This window comes from Chenopodium album, chromosome 20 (assembly GCF_948465745.1).
Source record: "Chenopodium album chromosome 20, dcCheAlbu1.1, whole genome shotgun sequence".
In the NCBI taxonomy this organism is placed as follows: Eukaryota; Viridiplantae; Streptophyta; class Magnoliopsida; order Caryophyllales; family Amaranthaceae; genus Chenopodium; species Chenopodium album.
This window is the reverse complement of record NC_137853.1, coordinates 39,287,061-39,310,462: the sequence shown is the minus strand read 5'-3', so window position 1 is coordinate 39,310,462 and position 23,402 is coordinate 39,287,061. Positions and strand designations below refer to the sequence as shown.

The following is a 23,402-nucleotide window of genomic DNA, read 5'->3' as shown; positions in this document are numbered from 1 at the left end:
TCCCCCAAAATTTCCCACGATTAGGGTTCCGAATTCGCCCCAAATGAAGGTCCACCCAGCACCGAAGAAGCGTAACATAGCCCTGCGATACGACATCGTATCATCATCGTCTTCAACAACACCTTGCAGAGGTCAAAAGAAGCTTCGAAGACTTCCCCACATCTTCGCGAAGGTTCTAGAACTACCCTTTTGCTCAGACGCTGACGTGGACATCGAAGAAACCGTTGATTTCTTCAAATTCACGGTCTTTGACACGGATGTGGCGTCCGATGTGGTGGCGGATACGGTGGAGATTCACCCAGGTGTCACGAAGATAGTGGTCCGAAGTAATTCGATTGCTGACGTGGCGATGACGGGGCTTGAGCTCGATTTATGGCGGTTTCGGTTGCCGGATTGTACTCGGCCGGAATTAGCGACGGCCACGTACGACGGCGGCGATTTAGTGGTGGTGGTTCCGAAGGAGGAGGAGGAGAGAGAAAATGGGAGAGAGGTTGTTTGGGGTGAGGGCAATCTTGTCATTGTACAGTGAAATTGATGACTGGTGAGAGAGCTTAAATCAAAGCTTTTTCTTTTTAATTTTTATTTTTTAGTTTTAATTTTTCTTGGTTTGGTTAGTTTCCCTCGTTTTTAATTATGTTTCTATAGTTGAATCATATGTAATGTGGGAAACAAAAAAGTTTGCAATGCTATTTTGGGCCTTTTATGCTTTCAATTTAGTTGATCAATGTTCAATTATGATTTTGAATTAATATTATTATATTGGGTACTTTGATGCTGGGATTGTGAATTTTCTTTAAGTATAGTGTTATGATGTGCAATTTTTTTTTTGGGAAGTTCAAAAGTTGGGTACTTTTTTTTGTGATTGATAATAAAGTATAAGGCTTTTTTATTGGAATGATGGGTTGAGCTTACATTGTTTGTAGAAGCATTGTTAGGAAGATTTAGGTGTTTTGATGGGGGTGATAATGTTAGTGTTAGTTTGAACTTCATTTAGAGACCATCAATGGCGATTTTGATGCTACTATACTATGTTGTTATAGCTTTATTTTACTTGTGGGAGATGAGACTTCAGAATTCATCCCGTAACATGTTGTATCCCCTCTCACCAGACAAGCATTGAAAACATAATGAGGCGAGCCCTGTTACTTGGTCATGGTAATAGTGTGATTACGGTGGCATCACTGGCATGTTGTTAGATATTGTTGTAGTTGCATTTGGACACTAGGACTGTTCGACTTGTATTGCCTGGCATGGGCCTTTGATGGTGAAATGGTGTATGTTTTATTGAATTAGAAAACTCAATTTGTATCTAAGTTGCTTCTGATTAAATTGTGGAGCCCTGGAAGTGAGGTCACAAATGGGGTATCTATATTTGATAGGAATTATTTTATGGTTAAATGCTATTCATCTATTTTATATAGAGTAGCTGATAGGTTTCTAGTTAGATGCTAGTCTGATAGTCTCTGTTGGAATTTCATCTTTGTTTCACTATCCACATACAATGTCCTCTGTTTTTTAGTGCTGTATTATTGTTCATGATGCTGTGTATTATTAGTGTTATAGTTGGCATTTGTTTTGATTTATGTTTATGGTTAGATAGAAGATTCCCCTCAAAGTACTCACTTTTCCGTTGATGCTTGTAATATAGAAGCATTACTTGTGTGTGGTCAAGGAATTTGTTGCCTCTTCTGTTTCTCTGTTATGGCGATTGATTTCCAAGCATTTTGTAGTGGAGAACCTGAATTTCTGAATGCAAACTTGCTAATTTTCTTCCAACTGTTGGTGCGTACATAATTGCCTGTTTTTTGGCTTTCTATGAGTGGTATCCATAGTATGATTATTGTAGTAACTCTTGTAAGTAGTTGAAGTCTAATATACCTGGAAATATCAGATTCTTCGGGGTAGAGGAACTGAGGAAGGAAAGGTAATCCTCCCATCCTCTTGATTTCCTAGTTGGGATTTGATCCCATGACTTCAAGGTTACAAGAAATAAACCTTGATCACTAGGCCCATAAAAGCTTGGTATTTGGTGATTGCACTTGTTCATGAGAAAAGCTAGCTTGTATTATCCTTTTCTATTGCAGCTTTATCCTTTTCATAAAGCTAATTATTAATCTTCTCAATTGTAGCGTCATGATTTGGGACTTGCTTTATGTGTATAAGAAAAGATTGCCTTTTATGAAACTCATTAATCCCAAACTTTGTGACCATTCTTTGTCATAATTGTGGGGAGTTCTTGACTTCGTGTTTAGTTTCTCTCACTTTATGCTTTAAAAATTCTATGATACCTTACTTTACCAAATGTCTCAAGGCTCTTCCTCCCTCGTATGTTTCGAGTTTGTTCATCTTTGTGACTAATGCAGTATTGCCGGAGCAGCAATGGTCCCGTAGCACGTGCCTCAACGGGCACCGCCTTTTATGCTATGCGACTCGGTGAAAATTGAAAGAAAGTGGAGGTGGAATGGAGGGTGGTCCTGGTTTGCAAATGCACTATTTTCTGCTACAGTAAGCTACATTCCCTGACCCACTTATGTCTATCTTTCGCCATCACATATAACTTGATTTACCTGATCTTCTTTTGAAAGCACTCCATACATGAAATAAATCTTCAGTAGTTTTATTTTATTTTAAAAGTGTTTTGGCATTTCATTCCTTGAGTCCATATGCTGTGTAGCATTCTAGGAACAGTTTCTCAGAAGTTGCATTCCTTGGCTGCTTCTTACTGTGTGTGTGGCATCAATGCTTCTTTTTCTGGGACCCTCATTTTATTATCGTTTTAATTGTTTAACATTTGCTTAATTCGTGTGATGCTTAAATGAGTCAAGATTGTCTTTTTGTTTGCTTCTTGACCTTTTTTGATGGAAAGTTAGGTTAGCAATTTTCTAGCTATATTCCTGTCACTTTATGCCGTCTTAATTTAGTCAAGAATGCTAATTTTTCTTAAGTTTTTCTCTTTAATTTTTTTTTTTTTTTTTTAAAAAAATATTTTTTTTAGAGGTCTTTAAGTTGATTTTTGACGTCTTTTTTTGCATTGGATAATAGGCAATAGTTGGGAAAGTCGGTGCCTAATAGTAGAAAAAAGTGTTTAACATCATTCTGTTTGTGGTGACACCTTACCTTTGCTTCATATATACTTGCAAGTATTTTTTTTTTTTTTTTCATTTCGCCAAATGTGGTATCGATACCTGTCAAATTGTACATCTTTATGTGTTCTTGAATTAGGTCTTTAGTGATGATGTGGGTTTAGTGAACCTTGCTTGGCTCTTCCCATCTCTGTGACATATAACAGAGGCTTATTGTTTATGTGTGTGGTCATCCTTTAAAAAGTGTAGTTCGTATCAAGCATTATTTAAGCTTGGGTCCAGGTGTTGGGTTGATGAAACAAACTATGTTTTATTAAATGTTTTTTGAGTTAAAGCTTTTTGAGATCTGGACATAATCAAAGCATGGGGGGATCAGATTCTGTTATGGGTCTGAAGGATACTGGGAGAAAACTTTTCATCAGTGACTGATGGTATGATGCATTGTATCAGTGTGATTTATGCTTCTCTCTGACATTGCATTGGGCATCTTCCTTGTTCTGGTTGGACGAGCAATGACTGTTAGTGGCTTTGCACCTTTGATTGGTTTGTATGCATTGTGCAACCATTTGGGTTGTGGGTTGTGCATTTGAGGCTGAGTGGAACAGAGGTAGTTTTAGTGGTAGGGTGGAGGGATGGGGGTTATAAAATTGTAGTGTTATCTTAGCTTGGCTAAAATCATGACAAATTGAACAGGTTGAATTACTGAATAATCATCAGCATTGAATACAAGTATAATGGTTCGAATGAGTCATATGACTAAGTTAGTTGGCATCTACAATTGTCAATTAAGTACCACATAAAGGAGTGAGTTTTTTTTGTTTTTTTTTTTTTTGGGAAAATTTTTGTATGAGAAACTTCTTGATTGGAGTGCATATACGAAGTAGTGATTAGTGAAAGTACTTACTAGTAGTAATGTACACGAAGTGTAATTCTAATTTTGTTGGGAAACTTAGCATAACAATGTTCTAAACCTATGAAGTGAACATACAATTCTTTATCAAGTAGTAAGATACCCCTACCTTCAGTCTGAAGTTTGTATTTGTGGTAGAAGAGCTAGGTGGGATGCAAAGTTGCAAGGCAAGTCCTAGCATTTGAATGTAAACTTATGATGTAGTAGGTGTTTTGTTCTGGTGAATTTGTCTTTATTCAAACTATTAATGTTACTTTTACCTCATCTATCATGAAATTTTCTTGTATAAAAACAGACTTTTTTTAAGATATTCTACAATTGTACAATTAATGCCAGATTGACCTTTAATGTTACTACACCAAATAATGCATTTATAGGGCTTACATCCTATCATTCATACAAGTAGATTTTACTTAGAAAGGATTTTCTACCAGTAAATTTTATATGTATTTCAATACCATCAGAGTAACCTTTGTATGTAACAAAACTCGTTCATTGGCAAAACTTAAGTGCACATAAGCAAAAAACAAGTCAGATTTTACCAAGTTCTAAACGCTAATAGCATCAACTAATTTACTAAATACGTGATTCGATGAACTCCATTGTTGCAAATAATATGAAACGGAGGTAAGATATACTGCTATATCGGAATGGATAAGGCTCGAAACTCGAGCACACAGATCTAATTGTTGACATGCACACACAAGCGTTGTAACCTTCTAAGTGGTGAATTTTCAGCAGAAGATCACCCTCAATGATGATCCAACACGTGTAGATAAAAATATAATTACCCCCTCGAAACTTGGACACTAAGCACACAATATATAGTGCCACTCGTCAAACACACACTACACTTGCCATATTCTAGCATACATTACACTTTAGTTTTGTACACAAAAATCTGGTTTATTTGATCAAAACTTGAAACCCAGAAAATAATGGCGTATGAACAAGAACGACGAGGAGAAATGGGAGCAATAAAGTACGGTGATGTGTTTGAGATGTCGGGGGAATTGGCGGAGCAGCCCATTTCTCCGAGGGATGCGGCGGCGATGCGGTCGGCCGAGACTCGGGCATTTGGGAAGACTATCAAAGGTGGTCCTGCTTCTCTTATGCTTGAAGCTGCTGCTAAGAATGTGAGAGCTGGTGTTGTTGTGCCTGATCACACTCTTAATTCTGATCAAGACCTGGTATTTATTTACTCTTTTGTTTATCTAACTTTGTTATTGTGTAGATCTATTTCCGTTTGTTCGATATTAGATGTCACATTGTCTTAACCTCTCGTAATTTAGAAGATGCTAACATGATTTTATCGATTGATGTTAGTGTCGCGAATATTTATAAAGTTTTAATGTATCCTGAATTTGGTAATATTTTTGAATGGTTATGGATTTATTATAGTGTAATGTGTATGTGCAACCAATAAAATAGTAGAAATCATTTTAATGTTTGTTATGTAAGTTAAAATTGATTGTGTGTAGATCTGATTTTGATGCAATGATATGAAAAGTAATGTCAAGTCTTCTAAATTATTGTTGAGCTAGGGTTTTGTTGAATGTTAATATTTGAAAATTTGGAAGTGAATGATACATTGGGTGTTGTATGGCTATTATTGTGCGAATTTTATGATGAAAGATTTTGTAGTGTTATTGTAACAAAGGTTAATTCGTAAATTTGTTAGTGCTTGTATAGTCTAGAAATACTGATTGAATTGGATGGCGAAAACGGGACTGCTTGATTTGCATTTTCTTTGGTGTTAGAACATAATATCTTGAAATGTGTATAGGCAAGGCAACAGGGCAAAACAATAGTCAGATCAATTCCTGGCAATATCCATGAAAATCAATGGTTGTTCTATTGAATTATGAGTAATGTGCACAATGCCTTTGTCCTTGATTACCAATAGGATATGACCTAATTAGTAATCTTAACTATCCTTATCAGGATGATGGATTTAATGAGGTTTTAAAATCAGTGTTTAGATGATTTATGTCGTAGGGGCGGTAGGTGTTGGTGCATACTTCACTCTTGCCTATGGATGAGAAGAAGATGAAATGTGGCTAGTGCTGCTGAGTCGCATACATTTGAATTTTGATGCTTACTTGGTTTCTGATTTGTGCACAAGGTGGATGACAACCCATGGCATGAATCTCAACTGTCACATGAGCAAATGGAATCGGCTATGTCAGTGGAGGGAATGGGATCGGGTGCTGCAGGGGTAACAATAGGAGAAGCACTGGAGGCAGCTGCTGAGGCTGTAGGAGACAAACCTGTAGATCGATGTGATGCTGCTGCAATACAAGCTGCAGAGATGATCGCCACTGGATATAATGCTGGTTTTGGTTCTGGCTTAGGCGCTGAAGCTCAGGCTGCTGCCACTAATAATGCACAAATGATGTATGATGAGGGCAAGACTAAGCTCTCTCAAGTCCTCGAGGTATACATCTTATCTTTTAATATTTCTGAGTGTCATCACATTTTTTTTTTCCTAATTAGTGTGAGTATTACCTATATAATTTTCATCAATGATAATGACTTTCTAGTTCCCAGTTTCCTACCAACAACAATTATGCATAAAACTGACATGCTATTAATTTGAAGACAATGCTATTAAAAGTTTGTGACTTACATATGCCCCTAGTCTCCCATTTGACCATGTGTTTGTGAGAACCTTTTGTGCGTACACACACACACACAACTGTGGAATGCATCCCTTAAAGAGTCAGGATCTATTGCATGTATTTTTGTGGTACCTAACCTCTGATGACTCTCAGGAAGCAACAAATATGCTCACAGATGACAAGGTAGCAACAAAGTCGGATGCTGAGCGCATAAAAGCAGCTGAGCTGCGAGGTCATTCTGGAGGGGCTAGCGCAGAAGATTCGCTGCATCTCTGCGGTGTAAAACAGACCACTACTCCTGGTGGAGTGGCAGAGGCTGTGGAGAATGCGGCTAGGATTAACCAACCTGAGAAGTGAATGTGAATTACTACGTACCGGCTAAATATACATACCTGAATGCTGTCTATTTTTGTTTCCAACTTTTTTGAGCTTTGTTTTCCACATGTGCTGTGAATGTGGTGTAATGTGGGATCTCATCTTAAAACAGGGCATGATTTCGTGATGATGGTTTTTTTTCATGTGTCCCACTTATCATTATCAATTAAGATGTTATCTTGTAAGTCTGTATATGTTCTTCTGATCATACAATTTAAGTGATGCATCAAAAAGTTTAGTTTCATATTAAATGTTGTGAACAAATTATGTCACTATGTCAATCCATGACCATGGTAATCAAAACCGTATGAGCACTGCCTATGCAGGTGTGCACTTGGAGGAAGATCCTCCATGCTCGTGGGAGTCTAGTGTTTGAGGATGCATCCCCTATAGTCTCGATATTTTTCAACACTAAGTCTCAAAACCTTTGAAATTGATCCAAAATTATAGTTTATAACCTTTAATGTTGAGCTTTTTAGACTTGAAAAGCAAAGAGGTTGAAGTGTTTTCCATTAATCCTACGACATCTCTAGGACCTTTCGAGAGATTGGAATCGTGCTTTTTTCTTTTAAACCTTTCGAGAGATTAGAATCGTGTCTTTTCCTTTTAGATAATCACTACGACTATTTTGGTATATGTTCTCTATTCTTGAACAAATGCCATCATGAACCTCTATGTAACAAATTAATGTCTACCAAAAATTTTAAATAACATTGTATGATCTGAAGAAGTGCCCCTATGATTTTATTAGTCAACGCCGAGAGCTTCAAATGAGTGTAGTTCGATTTCGTGTATACTGTAACTTTCAAATTTAGAGGTCGCAAGTAAGTGGACACTTGTAAACCTGTAAACATTCCAGAAACAACACTTGTCAATCCCCAGTAAACACCAACATAAAACCATATTTCCTAAAACCTCATTTGTCCACGTTTCAATCGTCATAATAATAATAACTCGACTTAAAACAGCCCATTTTGAATTCGAATTACTACTTGTTAAAATAAATAAAAAAATGGCAAACGAAGAACCAAGAGCGGCGATAACAATAGGAGAAGCGCTAGAAGTGGTTGCGACGATCGTCGGAAATAAACCCGTGGACGACAGCGATGCCGCCGCCATACAAGCCGCCGAGATGAGGGCCACCGGCGCCACCTCTCCTCCTATTGATGGTATCGGCTTTCAAGCTCAATCTGCTGCTATGGTCAATGCCAGAAGAATTTATGATGAGGAAAAAACTACCCTTGCTCAAATTATTGGGGTTTGTTTTTCTTTCCCATTAATTTATTTTATATGATTAAGTTATTTAATTATTTGATTTGTTTAATTACTTAATTGTTGCAATTTGTAATTTTTAATTAGGTTTATTTAGGGTTTTAGTTTTCTTGTCATTTGATCTGTTGCCATTTGTGGGAATTTATGGGTTGGATCTAAATTTGAAGTGCTTGTAAATTATTGACACTAGAAATTATCGAGAGCTATGATGTAGACGGGATTAAAGTTGTCACATTGTTATATACGGCCACTATAAATCGAAATAGAAATTTTTCGGGAGTAGAAAGACAATGATATAGACGGGATTAAATAGTTGTATCATCGGTCACTTATAATTGTTGTAGGGCAATAAAAGGAGTTTAGTTGAATAGAATATTCACGGGATCAAAGAGTTGAAAATTATATAGATTGGAAACCGAAATTATGGATTTAGGCTGTGAATTCTTCCTTTGTTTCGAATATAGGGAGGGAATTGTGATTGGATATATGAATGCTTGAGCTATTCTTGGTGATTTGAAGAGGATATTATTGATTTATTGATACAACTTTAATCTCTGATTGGAATGAGTACAAAATTTGGATTTATGTACTAAAATCACTTGAAATTGTTTTATGTGTAGGATGCAACAGAGAAGTTAGAGAGTGATAAGCCAGTGACAGTGAGGGATGCAGAGAAGGTGAGAGCAGCGGAGTTGCAAGGGGATGTGGACGGCCTCGAAAGCGATTACATAGACGCTCCTAAGGAATCGGTGACTCCCGGAGGTGTTGCTGAGGCTTTAGCCACTGCTGCTAATATTAATCAACCTCCTTCCTAAGCAATCTTCATTGTAGTTCTCTTAATTATGTTCTTACATGTACATGGTTTGGAGTCTTCTTCCATTGTTTATGTTCTTAAAAATCCTCTGTTTTTTATTTTGTAATGGAGTTACATTGGTGGAGGGGTTTTCTTATGTTCTTGAGTGTCTTCAATTTGTTATCCCAGGAGATTGAGATGTTTTGGCATGGTTGACATGATGAATGAGTATATGGGTTTCTTTGACTCTGTCTTTGTCAAATCTATCAGTAAATTTTTTCGAATTTTGATCAAAGAGTTATCTTGAAACGCAATTTGCTTAAGATAGTTGCAAGATATATACAAGTGTATTGACCATGGTATGATTTTTGTACAACTAGTGATCAAATAACAAGCATATACACGAAGTATATAAACATGGACATTGCCGGTATAGTAACGTGAGAAGTTCTAAAAGGTTATTTGTGAATAGAATACATCGTAACATTAACATATTCTAAGTTTTAATGTATTGACCTACATTATTCTAAGAATTAGGCCATCTCTATCCTCCATACAGACAACGTGCGCGCCGCCATGGCAGAAGAAGAAGATTTGCCATTGCCACTTAACACAAAAATCTTGGCATGTGTCACACTAGCATATCAACCTTTGCTTCCAAATCTCCACATCATGCTATGTTCACCGCTTAATACTTCGATACTACTACTACGTATATAGTACATAAAACTAATTACATACAAAACCAATTAGAAATAAAACAATCTTAATCATCAAATTAAAACCGAAATAAAGAGAATAAAATCAAACAGCATGTCTCAAGAACAAGAGCAACAGCAGCAGCAGCCTATTAAGTATGGAGATGTTTTCTTGGTGTCTGAGAAGATTGCTAATAAGCCCATTGCACCATTAGACGCTGCTGCTATGCAGTCTGCTGAGAACCAAGTCATGGGTCAATCCCAAAAAGGTGGTCCGGCTGCCCTTATGCAGGCAGCCGCGGCTAAGAACGTTCGAGCCGGGGTTACCCCTCAAGGTTCAGCTTCAGATGTTGGGACAGACCTAGGCATGAATGTTACTGAAACCATAGTTGATGGTCAACGTTTCATTACCCAGTCTATTGGTGACCAGGTATCTCTATTTTCTTTACTTTGTTTAATGATAATACTCTTATGTATAACAATGTTACTATGCTGTATTAAGTTATTCTATCATAATACTAGCATGTGTTAAGTTACAAAGGTATATTCTGTTTAATCTATTGTAGGATTGTAAATTTAAGAAATGATTACGTGCTTGTTTATGTACATTTTTTCTACTATTACAAAAGTCTTAATTGTTCTAACATTTTGCATAATGGACATCTTGGATTTAAATGTACCCTTAATAGTACTTTAAAAAATGGCAAATCCTAGATAGAATTAATTCAATATATATTTTTTGGAGAAAGGAAGATTATGTAATTGGTCAGGACTATAGATGACGTGATACTGTGATAGTAATAAGGGCAGGAGTTGTAGAGTTGAATAAGGAAGTAGTTTACCATTCAAATCTTGTACATTGATGCTTAATACGGATATGATATACATACAGGTGATAGTGAGATGTGCAAACCCGAATCCAAACCCAACCGCGGACAAGATGGTGGCTCCACCAGCGGCAGTGGACAGTGATGCAGTGACCATAGGAGAAGCCCTGGAGACATCTGCAATATCTGCAGGGGACAAACCCATAACCCAAACTGATGCTGCTGCCATTCAGGCTGCCGAAATGCGGGTCACAGGCCAAGGCAGCACTCCCCCTGGTGGCCTTGGTGCAGAGGCTCAGTCTGCTGCAACTAGGAATGAACAAATTATGTCTTATGAAAATAAGATCACTCTTGGAGATGTTCTTACAGTAACTATTTCTAACTGTCTTTTCTTTCCTGTATAATAAGCGGATATTAACATTATACACTTGGAAGAATGGAAGTAGATGCATACTATTTTGTTATATGATATAGGTGTAATAATAGTTCATTTTTTGGATGATTGATAAAAAACTTTGTTACATGTTATAGGATGCAGCAAGTAGATTGTCAGATGATAAACCAGCAACTATTCAAGATGCAGAAAAGGTGATAGCAGCCGAGGTGAGAAATGACCCAAATTTGGCAACCAACCTTGGGGGAGTCGGCGAGTCTGTGGCCGTAGCAGCAAGGATGAACCAGCAAAAGTTGAAGTAGTAACTCAGTAAATTAAGCATTATACTGAAAAAGAAGTTATGCACATAATGCAGTAGTGTACGTATGCTTCGTAACATTATTCAAGTATCGAAAGCTATGTAATAATTCAGTAGATTGGTAAGCTTTTTGAGCTGTGCAAAATAGCTGCAAACTACTTAGTAACTAATTTTATCTTTTAGCTTGTAAGAAATGTGTGATTGTACATTTGTACCATATATGTATAATCCACTAGACCTTTTATTTTTTGAGAAAAATTACATGCGACATCGTATGGCTCCTTAAGTACAGACTACATAGTGACAAAAACGACAATATTTGCTTAGGCCTTATTATCGGCATGTTATTGTGCCAACACTAAAGCCAATGAAGTTAAGGAGAGATTATTAAAGTATTTTCAACCGTTAGAATTCACCCCATTTACAGGTCTAAAAGAGGTTTTTTTTATTAAACTTAATTGAGAATAATTTATTCAAGTAATTCATTCTCTACTTCGTTCAATTGGGGGAAATCACATCAAGTGAATTATAATGGGATTTCAACAAATTCAATAGTTCAATTTGTTACACCTCAAACTTCCTCTAAATTCTCCCATTATGCCTTGAGGAAATCCAAGCAAAAATTACTCCTACACTAGCTCTCCTTATTTTTCTTTTCTTTCTATTTACTCTTGTGTGATTTACAATGATTATCATATCATACCTTATCCTTCACAATTTTTTAGAGAATCACTATCCATGCACCTCTAATTATTTTATTTTGTACCATAAAAAACAATTAGGATATAGCACCGAACTAGATTAGATATACACATCTTATTGACACTTGTCCTATATCCTTGATTAGGTGTCCAAATTATACAATAGCTTATAGAGTTATAGCTCCCTATTTCCTCTTGTACCAAAAAAAGATAAGGAAATAATAATAATGATAATAAATTAAGTGTGGACAAATGTCATAAATTTATGAGCTAAGTAGCATACAAAATCCACATATAAAAAGGCTAAAGCATGACTAAACAAAAGTGTGAATCCATAAAATTAACAAAATAGCTGTGAAAATGGCTTCAGAAGGGAATCAACAGCAAAGAGGCCCAATCAAAGAAGTGGGAGATGAAGCGAAAAAGCCCATGAATGTCAAAGTTGAAGCATCATTAGAGAAACCTGGTGCAAGTGTAAGGCAAGATGAAAGTGGCAATAATAAAAATGGAGGAGAGAGAAAAAAAGAGAATAGAAGTTGGGCTAGTGTTGTAAACCAAGGTGTTGAAGATGAGGTGTTTCCTTATTCTACTAGTACCTTTTAAAACCATGTATCTTTGGTTTCTAGCCTTTTTGTAGGAATAATGCTTGTATGATTTCGTGGATTAGCTCCATAAATAAAGTCATATCTCATTTCGAGTAGAGTTTGGAACTTTGTACTTGTACTTGTTTTTGTTTCATCTATAATATACTTCGTATTCTTTTTTAGTGTATGCCGGAACAATTGTAAAGCTATAACCACTTGAGCTATCCCTCGTTCTCTTGTCCGTTTACTTGTAAGTTGTGACACATCATTTGATAGTTTAAGATGTTAATACTTAAATTTGTTCGATAATCTCATAAGTCATAGCTATGTATAATATGTATCAATCTAATCAAAGCCTTGATTCAGTAAGTGAGGATATTCATGTACAATACTACATAAAACATGAGTGAACATAATCAATGTGTGTACAAAACTACAAATGTACAATACTCATCTTAACGTTGTTAGAGGTACTGTATATTTCTATAAAATAATTATTTTCGAAAAGAAAACATTTTTTATTTTTTTTTGAACAAAGAAAAGAAAACAATTTTGAGTTTGAATAATAGAAAAGAGAACATTTACTTGCACTTTTCACGGCAATTAATTAGAAGCGTAAATAAAGCTAAGATGTCAAAATTTTAGAACACTTGCACAATTTATCCCTTAACACATGATAAATTGATCACCCCTTAATAAGATTGATCTCTTCTTTTTGTTTTTTTGCATACAATTTTATGGTAAGGTCCTACACATTAAGGGAGTAGTTTGTGTTTACATGATGACCGAAGAGCAACACCAACCCGAAGTAACGGGCCAATATGAGGAGCCCATCAAATACGGTGACGTGTTCATTGTATCGGGCCAAGTTGCGAATAGGCCCATCTTACCGGAAGACGCCGCTGCCATGGAGGCCGGTGAGCGTAATGTTATGGGCCAAAGCCCACTTTTTGGCCCAGCATCCGTTATGCAATCCGCTGCCTCTATTAATGTGCAATCCGGGTATTGTGAACCGGATTCAAACCCGATCCATGAAGGGGTTCAGGTGACAGAGTCCGACGTGAATGGGATTCGAATCATCACGGAATCTGTTAGTGACGAGGTTCTTTTCCTTAAACTTGTTATGTATACCACGTATTATGTGAACCCTTTTATTAATTGTTTCAATTTCTTTATCTCCATTTATAAAACGTGATATTTTAATCGATACTGTTTAAGTTATATAAACATTGACATTTTAATTATACATTGAGACGAATTTTTAAAACTTGATCCAAACGATATGAATTGCGCCATTTATTAGTTGGTTATGGGGCAGGGGTCCAAATTAGTCCATTTAATTTGTTTTTAACATGATATTACTACCAAATATAGTACCTTTGTCATAAGGGACTAAAATATAACTTTATTTTAAGATTTTGGTCTAGGTTGTGCTAATTTTTCTTTGTAAAGTTGGCCAAAACAATTGATTGCTAGTATAGTGTCATGTTTGATCAATTGCATAAACAGGTAGTAGGGCAATATGTTGAACCAAACTTTACCGGACCGAGTGCGACTTCTCCAGCGGAACAAGCCCAAGAGAGGGAGTCAGTCACAATTGGTGAGGCCTTGGAGGCTGTGGCACTTTCAGCTGGTGACCACCCCGTTGATAAGGCCGATGCAGCTGCTATAGAGGCTGCCGAGAAGAGAGCTCTTGGCGTCGACACCATGCCACACGGAGGCCTCGCTGAGGAGGCTTACATTGCAGCCGCTTGGAATGCTAAAACATTGGGATATGAATTTAGGACTACCATGGATGACATCCTTAGGGTACGTACTACGTACCACACTTTTTATATACATGAAAATAATACTCTTGTTCCTATTTTTTTTTTTTTTTTTTTTTGGTGAATCTATACCTTCAAAGTTAACTAGATATCATATAATTTTATTCAAATTATTAATCTATATACTATGATTATTTGAATGTAAAAATGTAGGATGCTAGTGATAAATTGTCACATGATAAGCCTGTAACGCATGAAGATGCCAAAGAAATATTAGAAGCTGAGGCCAGAAATGATCCAGCCAATGCTATTACTGCTGGTGGAGTGGGTGAGATGATGTCTGCAGCTGCAAGTTTAAATATTCCAAAATCCTAGGAATAAATACCTAGCTAGTGTTGCGTCATTAAATGCTATATAAAGATATATGTCGTGTTACATGTACAAATTAAATACAAAAACATTATACATCCGGGTGTACCTGTATCTATAATGGACACTCTATACATTCTCGTGTACATATATTGATACTAATTTGCCGAGATGATAAGTGTATATATATAATATAAAATGTTAGTGATGAGCCTTTCATTGTGCTCAGTTTTGGTGTGTGTTGTTACTCTCATATAAGCAAGCATCAATGCTTGGAACTTATTAGCCTTTTTTTATGGTTGATGTGGGACATATATATCATATTTATACACTAGAAATTGGTATTTTGCCCCACTTGAATGTATATGTTTTATCTACTATTCCAAAAATATTTACTGCTCATAAAGAGACAATATATTATGACAGATTTTTGATATATACAAGAAAATATCATCACAGGAGAAAAATGAATCAGTCTTGAATAGTTAGTTGGATTGATTTCTCAATACCGTAGGTCCATTATAGAGAAGAGTCCAACTAAGTTCATAAAATGGTTCGTGCTTGTTTTTTTTTAAGAAGCTTGTTTGTAACTACGACGTACGTGTGTATTATAGAACAAGCGGGACTCAAATGAGTCTTACATGCATGTGCTCATCACAAGCAAAGTCGAGTCGAGCCGAGTTGCCCTTGACACATGTATATATGTGTACTACAAGTGATCTAGAGCTTCCTACATACTACAAGTAGTAACTAGTTCAAGTCACAAGTTCACAACACTATGTTCGTCTATCTATATATATTGAAAAATAGCATAATGTATCTACTTATATCAGTTATATGTGTTTTGCATTATTGCATATATATGATCATGATCATGATCAAGATCAACACCTAACATGAATTTGTTGGATTGGAACAGTAACACATATTTAAATTTGTAGTGAATAATAATCAGTGTAGTTTTTTTTTTCCTTTCAAAGTTGAGGGACTCTCATCATAATCTATTAGCCCATCTTATACGAGCCAGACACTTGAAAGCGGGAGAGAGATAAGGGATTATCGACTGGCATGTAAATGTAAAACAATCCCTTTTTTCTTAATTATTATTATAGTTAATGAATACATACCAAGTATGTGGAAAAAAATAAATAAAAGCATTAATATATATGTAACATTGAACGTTCAACCATGCATTATAATTGAAGAAAACAGCCAAAACCATTCATGTATATATGACTGATGTCTGACCTTATTAATTATTAAAAAAATACAAGACAACTAAGGATGTTGGGATCCCACTGTGTACGTTTCCAAACAAAAAACAAAATCCACAATACACTAAGACAATATGCTCTGAATCTTCGTGCATTCATCAATAATACATAGTTTTGCTGTCTCTACATAGTAGATGAACCTCTGAATCTCAATGTCTGTTACTACATGTATTATATACTTTAATAAACTTTATAATTTATATAACTGTATAAATATATTCATTAGGGTCACAATCACCTCGCTTTTTAGCTATGTAATTTGGCCTAATCACTCCATAATTGGATGATTAATCATATTAGCTAACCTCTTTAGTTTAGGTAGTTTCCGTACACCCTCCTAACTAATTAGCTGGAGAGGTTGTTGTTCTATAAAATATTTTTCAACGTGTGGTCTTACAATATTAAATGTAATGTGAAATATCAAATATACGATGATATAGATATACATTAATACATGACCATATTGTTATACATTATGATTTAATAAGAAAAAAAATAATGTAAAGGATAGTTCCTAACAACGGTGTTTGTGATTATGTTGGGCATGCAAATCTAAAATGTGTGTATACATGAAGCTTCATCATCATAATCGAATCCTTGTAATTTATTTGATCTTGATGCGTGGAGCCACTATAGTTAATTGCTAGTCTCAATAGAAATCAATCTTGGAACTTGCATATACTCTTTATCTATGTAGTAAACCTCTTGATCTGATCCCGCAGACTAACAAATTTTCAACTTTGATTGTAAATATTTGTCACTGACATGTAGTGAAAAAACATTTTTTTAGAAAAATAACTTAATTTTCACGTGCTTTAATTTCTTCGTTTGTTTCATATTTTTACAGCATTCTATTCATATTATCGATATAAATATGTATTTTTTTTTTTTTTTTGACAAAATATAAATATTTACCTATTATTATGTATAATAAGATTAAAAACTATAATATACTAATAATTTTTTAAAAGTACGTTTTAAAACATACCTAACAAGTTTATATATGATTTTTAGATTATTTTTCTTGTACAAAATACAAGTATGTACTTTCTTTCTAATTTATTTTTATTTATTTATTTTTTTTTTTTTGTGACAACTCTTTTTTTTTTGAAGGAAGTGACAACTCTTACTTAGCTTTGAGTCTTTGACCACATACGTATAAATGATAAGCGTAAAAACAAAACAAAAAAAATTGGTAGTAGTATATGATAAGATTCAAATTTTCAAATCATTCAAACATCCCATATGTTTGGATTATTACTACTAGGCCAGTGTCCTTTAAAATCGGATGATAGGAGACTAAAATTTTGGCTGTATATTTGAAAAATACAATTATAAAATAAAGTAGCTTAGCTTTTACAGTACATGCAAAAATAATATAGGGTGCATTGGTACTTTTATATTGTTGCTTAGCTTACCCCATGCAGGAACCTTCATGTGCATGGGATAAGATAGTCCCACCTGAATTACATCATAACAGTAGTTTATACAACATATTATTGTACATTATTATCTTATTACATGCATATGTTATTATTTATTTCTTAAATATCTTTTTTTTAATTAACTTTTACGTTAAAATGAATGGTTTTTAATCAAATGTTCATAGTAGTTGTTAAAACGATATAGACAATTCGAGTTTGGAGGACAATCATATGGATGTACTCTATCAATTCTAGCACTTTGGACCATATTCATCAGTCACGCAAAAAGGGTACGTTCAATTAGTTATTAAACATTTTGTTTGCCCACATTTGTCTTGCATGATGCTCTTGTTGTTTCCTAATAATTGTCACCTTTCAAAACTATATATACACAGTTTTAAGAATAGATACGGTTATTAATTAGTTAATAAATTGAAGATTGGTATATATATATATATTAACATGTCATAGTTTATGCATTGATATTATGAACAAATACGAAGTATATGCTATTGTGTGTAGAGAGAGCGAGTCTCAAAGGATAGCGATTTAAACGAAATAGGAAATTTTTTTTTTTGGGATTTTAATTACTACCTCCGAGAAAATTTAACTAAATAATTAAATTAGTTAACATTTACTACTGTAGTTTATATTTTACAAAACTCTTCCTTTACACTTAAGCTCTATACGAATACAACTCTAAGCTACTTAATTGAGCTTGTACTTGGAATCTTGGAGATGCTCTAAAACTCACTCACATCAACTACATTTTTCCGTTATGGTTTCCTATCATATACGAAGTAAGAATGATAATCATAAAACTACTCCATTTGCTCCTCTTTTAGAATTTTTGGTCATATATTATTTAATATATTCGTGGTCAAAGATTATCATTGAAGAAAGTAAACTACAAAGCGTAAATATAAAGAATAAACAGAGGGTTTAAACACTGATAGATAATACTCCGTGATTGAAAAGATTAAGTGCCTAGAATTAGAAGTGCATTTATTCCTTTTATTTTTTTAGGTTTGCTAAATTTGAAAACACACTAGTCAACTATGATCGTGACATTAAATTCTTCATACAAGTCAACTAAAATTAATTGATTAATTGATAAACAAGTCAACAAGTCGAGTAGTAAAAATTTTCTTGATCACGACAATAATTTTCCAATTGATTTCTTTCTTCAGATATTAATTAGTTTGGACTTTTCAGTTTTATTTATTTGTATATAGGAATAAATTAATACCTTTATTATTTTCCCATACCAGACTACTACTGAACTACTGTAATAATTATGTGTTAAATTTTAAAATATTTATTAATACCTTAACAATAGAACAAGAAATTTTAGAACTTGTATTGTGTACAAATCCTATCCCCAAAATTTCAAGGCCAAAGATCATCAAGTTATAACATCAATTAGTATCAGCAAACTTTGACCTTGTTATAAAGATCAAATGACCTATTTCAAAAAGTTATTATTCACATTATTAGCTATTCTAGAGATATTGTGACTATTATAGAAAGTAATACTCATCAAAAGCTAGCTGAATTCTTCTAGGACATTGAAAGTGACCTTGTGATTACTGTAAAACTTTAAAGAAGAAGAAAAACATCAACTATTTCATAATTTATGAAGTTTAGCATTATTGTGGTACAAATTACGAATTTAAAAACACCTACAGTACAAATCAAAAAAAAGTGAAGGCTAATTGACATTATTATTAAACTTTATATAATAAACCAATTTAAGGAATGTGGAATTACAACAATTGTGATCTTAATTAAAATAGAGTTGATTATTGTGCTCATACTAATGCGCTAAATATGTATCCATAACCATTTTTGACTGAAAATACATATCAAATTTAGCTGGTGGCATAATCAAAATGAATGAAAAATTAAGATTTTAAAGAACTCAAATTTAAGAAAATTGTGTATTATGTTTAAAATAATTATATTAGTACTCCCAACATTTGTGATAGAAGGAAGGCCACAAATCATGATCGTGATAGTTGCAATAGGATTATCTGAACTACTGGCGCTTTTAATTAGATGTAATGTTCAATTGATGTAAACCATGTTAGTTGGAAATGTATATGTACAAGTTAATAAAAAGTGGACCAATTTGGACTCTCCCCACCATGTGCTCCAGTTTTGCTACCTTCATTAATTTGTTACTCATATCATTAATTCTTACTCCTTCCATTTCTTTTATATTTTGTTAGAAATCTTGCGTTGATTCACGCTTTGAGATAATAATACTCTTTGAATCTCAATATATTACCTCCGTTAAATGTTATGTGCAATTTTAAATATTATTTCTAAGATATAAAATATTTCAAAGTTGCATATAATATTTTATAGAGGTAGTATAAGAAAGGAAACAGTCATGTGGATAACTAGCATTATCGATGAACAAAAAAATACATTGATTAATATGCACAACTAAAACGTTAACCTAAAAAAGAAATAAACATAGGAGTATTATTTAATTTGTAGTATGTTAAAATGTCTCTTTTTTTTTTCCTCTTATTAACAGTTAAATATGAAATCCTTGCATATTTTATACGTCCATTTTAAGCTATTCTTTAAGCTAAAATTAGAAAATAAGTTGGCTTGCTTATTCAATTTACTATATTGTTGTGCATATTTTAGGAACTTTATTTTAAAGCTGGCATAGAGTAGTAAATAATCACAAATATATCTGATTTGGACACGAGTCGTTGTAATGATAGTAACTTCTAGCTAAGTGAGTAAAATGGAAAATACGTTGAAGGTAAAATTATCAATTGTTTTTGTCAAATTGATCAAATTATGCAACGTTAGTTCATTCGTTGTATTCTTAAGGTGAGTTGGTGCACTGTGTACTGTGAAGCGTGAACTATTTTCTCTAATTAGCGATTAGCATTAATTTTCTTATATGATTAGGTGGGTTGATACTTTAATGTAAAAGGCATGTATGAAAGAAGCAATTAAACAATCAATATTTCTATTCATTAGAATCATGAAGATACATATGTACAGCAATTTCTACCTAAGCTAAGACCACCTATTTATCTATGATCTCAAATAGTATAATGATTGAGGATTCAAGGTGAATAAAAATAAAAAGTCGCTTTGAGAAATTTCTTATTAGAAATAAAGACACAAAATCTTGTTAGAAAAGAAATGAATAGTGAAATTACAATGGGCTGCGGGAAATGATGATAATGATTATTGTAGATATCTTATGACCACACACAGAATTTTTACGGATCGTGAGGTCATTGCATGATTAGATTATTCAAGTTAAAGGAGTCACTAAGCCAACCAAAAATACGATAAAATTTGTAAATTTAACTAATTTTATATTGGTTAAGATGTAGGGACTAGGGAATGATAGCTAAGATTTAGAATAAAATCAAGTGAAACATTATTTTCACAATTTCGCCTGTAGCTCTTTAATAACCTCTTTTGAGTGAGGTAGGGGAGTTACTAACAACGATATTATTCTTAATTATGGTTAATTAAATTCCTGGATTAGGGTCATTTCGTGATGAAAGAAATTCTTGCAGTGTAACGTGTAATTGGTGTTGACAAAGATAATAGTCCACTCAAACAATTAGCACAAGCACAACTCCACTTTGGATGAAAATCAATAAGTGGGTTTTCAAAGAAAAAAAATCAATAAGTGGAATGGAAATTTGGAGATTACAAACTCCACTTTGAATGGAATATTGGGCCCATACTTTCTCCACTAACTACCGCAAGATATGGCAAACTGAAATTCAACTTATTACCCATTTCTATAATAAAATTACAATATACTCCACAAATAAAATTCAAGTGTTTTCTTGAATGAGAAAAGAGGGCATGAAGGAAGAAAATTCATACTCTTTCCACTTATGCTTGTCTCTTTTGTATATTATCTCCATTATTCCCTTAATTCCGAACAAAGGGAGTATTGTTGATAGGTATTTGAAACCATATTGTCATGGACTTCTCACCATCTCACTATTCGACGAACAATTTCTATATGTCTAAATTGATCAATACATTAAATTAGTTTAAGTAACTCTAAATTAATTTATAACTGTAAATTTCGCACAGCACCAAAATAAATACTCCCTCCGTATTTAGATATCAATCTCCCTATAAATTAATAAATAAATAAAGTTGTCCTACATGTCTGATATTTACTATATGATCGAACACAATTGATTTAGAGAGACCTTGATCAACTAATAATTAAGCCTCACCCCACCTCACTTTCCTCTCTCTCTCTCTCTTCTTACTACCAACACCCTTAAATACAGCTCACACACGATCACCTCTCTCTACAACTTAACCCACACACACTTATACTTTGTACTTCTCACTAACTCATTTTCTAGAGAGAGAAAGTAAACTCAACTCAACTCAAACATCCTCACTAATAATTAAGCTATGCCAAACACACTAGGCAAAAACCTCAACTTATGTCTCTCATTACTCAAACGCCCACAACCCCAATTCACCCTTTCCCCACAACACCACCCCTTAAACACTAATTACAACACCCTTTTCGAAGATTTCGACTCCGTCCCTCCTCCCATCAACATCACCACCACCTCCTCCCCGTCCTCCGTCTCCACTGACTACATGGAGACGGAGGACTACACTAATACTGCGGCGGTAGGTCCTTCTACTCCGGACCTAACCGCCGCATACGCCTCTCGTAGGTTTTTCATCTCATCCCCTGGCCGATCAAACTCCATTGTCGACTCTCTATCTCTCTCCTCATCAAATTTATTCTCCTCTCCTGCAGGGGAGGAAGCAGAGGATTCCTCGTCTTCCTCCCCTGCACCACGTGTGGCCGGGGGAGTACCCGTTCAGACGTACTCCCCCGACCCCTACGTGGACTTCAGGCGATCCATGCAAGAGATGGTGGAGTCACGTGATTTGGGTAACTTAGAAATCAAAGAAGTTTGGGAATATTTACAAGAGTTACTTTTGAGTTACTTGTCTTTGAATCCTAAGAACACTCATAAGTACATTGTTGGAGCTTTTACTGATCTTGTTGTTAATCTTATGTCTACTCCTACTAATCATACTACTAATCATCCTTCGTCGTCTTCGTCTTCTTCGTCTTTTTCCTCTAATGGTGGTATTAGGTATGTATTATCATAGGTTATTATTGTTAATTACTAGCTATGATTAATTAAATCATTCAATGTAATTAATTAATTAATTATGTCATTAATTGAGTATTATTACTAGTAGTGAGACATTATTATATTGTAATTTTCTTCTTTTTAACTACTAACCTCGGCCCACTACATTATTTCTTGATTTCAACAACTTGGGATTATAAATCAATAATTGGATGTGAAAAATTAATAATTGTGGAGAAAATGTCTAATTTGGTTGGTCGGTTTTAGAGACAAGATCGGATTGGTTGGCTGGCTTGTTATGAGATATATGACACCTCTACAGTTATTAGACAAGCCAAATTATCAAGTACAACTATTTTTATTTTTATTTGGTGAAGGGTGTGCAAACAATTACAGCATTTTTCATGCAATGTACTCTGTAATTATAATTTTAGCCTTTTAATTATATTTTATAGTGTTGTTATTACTAAGGATGGTGACTTGTGAGAGAATTGCACGACTTACTATTATTAGGTATGAAATTAAATTATGGTTTATGGATAGAGAGTAACAAGTAGAAGTGATAAACGGCATAAATGAAATTTGATACGAAGTGTATAATATAATGCTTACTATAAATAGTTTTAAGTGCTCAAAAAAAAAAAAAAAAAAAAAAAGTGCTCAAGCAAGCCATAATCTTCCCTTCTCTAATTGACATTATTATGAGTTACAATGGCATATACGGAGTAGTTAAAATAGATTAAAATTTATCACATAATAATAACTAATTTTTTTTTAATAATAATACAGTTTTATGTAGGACTTGACTTTACTTAGCTTGAGAAACCACTATTTAAGTGTTTTTTTTTTTTTTTTTTTTTTTTTTTTTTTTTTTT

The 23,402-nt window shown here is 34.1% G+C and overlaps 5 protein-coding genes across 5 annotated transcripts; all 5 read left to right on the top strand.

Annotated features, from left to right (window-relative positions):
- Positions 1–4,911: 4,911 nt before the first annotated feature.
- Positions 4,912–7,183, top strand: LOC145598369 (late embryogenesis abundant protein 32-like). Its single transcript, XM_081654712.1, has 3 exons — positions 4,912–5,183; positions 6,119–6,430; positions 6,768–7,183. The coding sequence occupies exons 1-3, from the start codon at positions 4,932–4,934 to the stop codon at positions 6,969–6,971; spliced, it is 768 nt and encodes a 255-aa protein (XP_081510838.1). The 5' UTR covers positions 4,912–4,931; the 3' UTR covers positions 6,972–7,183.
- A 794-nt stretch (positions 7,184–7,977) lies between these two features.
- On the top strand, positions 7,978–9,266 carry LOC145598370 (late embryogenesis abundant protein 47-like). The gene is made up of 2 exons (XM_081654713.1): positions 7,978–8,247; positions 8,882–9,266. Exons 1-2 carry the CDS (start codon positions 8,002–8,004, stop codon positions 9,074–9,076), a joined length of 441 nt encoding a protein of 146 aa, XP_081510839.1. The 5' UTR covers positions 7,978–8,001; the 3' UTR covers positions 9,077–9,266.
- A 601-nt stretch (positions 9,267–9,867) lies between these two features.
- LOC145597208 (late embryogenesis abundant protein D-34-like) lies at positions 9,868–11,293 on the top strand. Its single transcript, XM_081653362.1, has 3 exons — positions 9,868–10,182; positions 10,645–10,947; positions 11,111–11,293. The coding sequence occupies exons 1-3, from the start codon at positions 9,868–9,870 to the stop codon at positions 11,273–11,275; spliced, it is 783 nt and encodes a 260-aa protein (XP_081509488.1). The 3' UTR covers positions 11,276–11,293.
- Positions 11,294–13,337: 2,044 nt separating this feature from the next.
- Positions 13,338–14,802, top strand: LOC145596531 (late embryogenesis abundant protein D-34-like). Its single transcript, XM_081652707.1, has 3 exons — positions 13,338–13,658; positions 14,066–14,365; positions 14,536–14,802. Exons 1-3 carry the CDS (start codon positions 13,338–13,340, stop codon positions 14,695–14,697), a joined length of 783 nt encoding a protein of 260 aa, XP_081508833.1. The 3' UTR covers positions 14,698–14,802.
- Positions 14,803–21,732: 6,930 nt separating this feature from the next.
- LOC145599282 (transcription repressor OFP16-like) lies at positions 21,733–22,997 on the top strand. The gene has a single exon (XM_081655679.1). It carries the CDS (start codon positions 21,821–21,823, stop codon positions 22,541–22,543), a length of 723 nt encoding a protein of 240 aa, XP_081511805.1. The 5' UTR covers positions 21,733–21,820; the 3' UTR covers positions 22,544–22,997.
- Positions 22,998–23,402: the final 405 nt, after the last annotated feature.

Coding starts and splice junctions, on each gene's coding strand:
- LOC145598369 (XM_081654712.1), top strand. CDS start 4,932: ATGGCGTATGAACAAGAACGACGAGGAGAAATGGGAGCAATAAAGTAC. Junction 5,184..6,118: donor TTAATTCTGATCAAGACCTG/GTATTTATTTAC, acceptor TTTGTGCACAAG/GTGGATGACAACCCATGGCA. Junction 6,431..6,767: donor AGCTCTCTCAAGTCCTCGAG/GTATACATCTTA, acceptor GATGACTCTCAG/GAAGCAACAAATATGCTCAC.
- LOC145598370 (XM_081654713.1), top strand. CDS start 8,002: ATGGCAAACGAAGAACCAAGAGCGGCGATAACAATAGGAGAAGCGCTA. Junction 8,248..8,881: donor CCCTTGCTCAAATTATTGGG/GTTTGTTTTTCT, acceptor TTTTATGTGTAG/GATGCAACAGAGAAGTTAGA.
- LOC145597208 (XM_081653362.1), top strand. CDS start 9,868: ATGTCTCAAGAACAAGAGCAACAGCAGCAGCAGCCTATTAAGTATGGA. Junction 10,183..10,644: donor CCCAGTCTATTGGTGACCAG/GTATCTCTATTT, acceptor ATATACATACAG/GTGATAGTGAGATGTGCAAA. Junction 10,948..11,110: donor CTCTTGGAGATGTTCTTACA/GTAACTATTTCT, acceptor TACATGTTATAG/GATGCAGCAAGTAGATTGTC.
- LOC145596531 (XM_081652707.1), top strand. CDS start 13,338: ATGACCGAAGAGCAACACCAACCCGAAGTAACGGGCCAATATGAGGAG. Junction 13,659..14,065: donor CGGAATCTGTTAGTGACGAG/GTTCTTTTCCTT, acceptor TTGCATAAACAG/GTAGTAGGGCAATATGTTGA. Junction 14,366..14,535: donor CCATGGATGACATCCTTAGG/GTACGTACTACG, acceptor GTAAAAATGTAG/GATGCTAGTGATAAATTGTC.
- LOC145599282 (XM_081655679.1), top strand. CDS start 21,821: ATGCCAAACACACTAGGCAAAAACCTCAACTTATGTCTCTCATTACTC.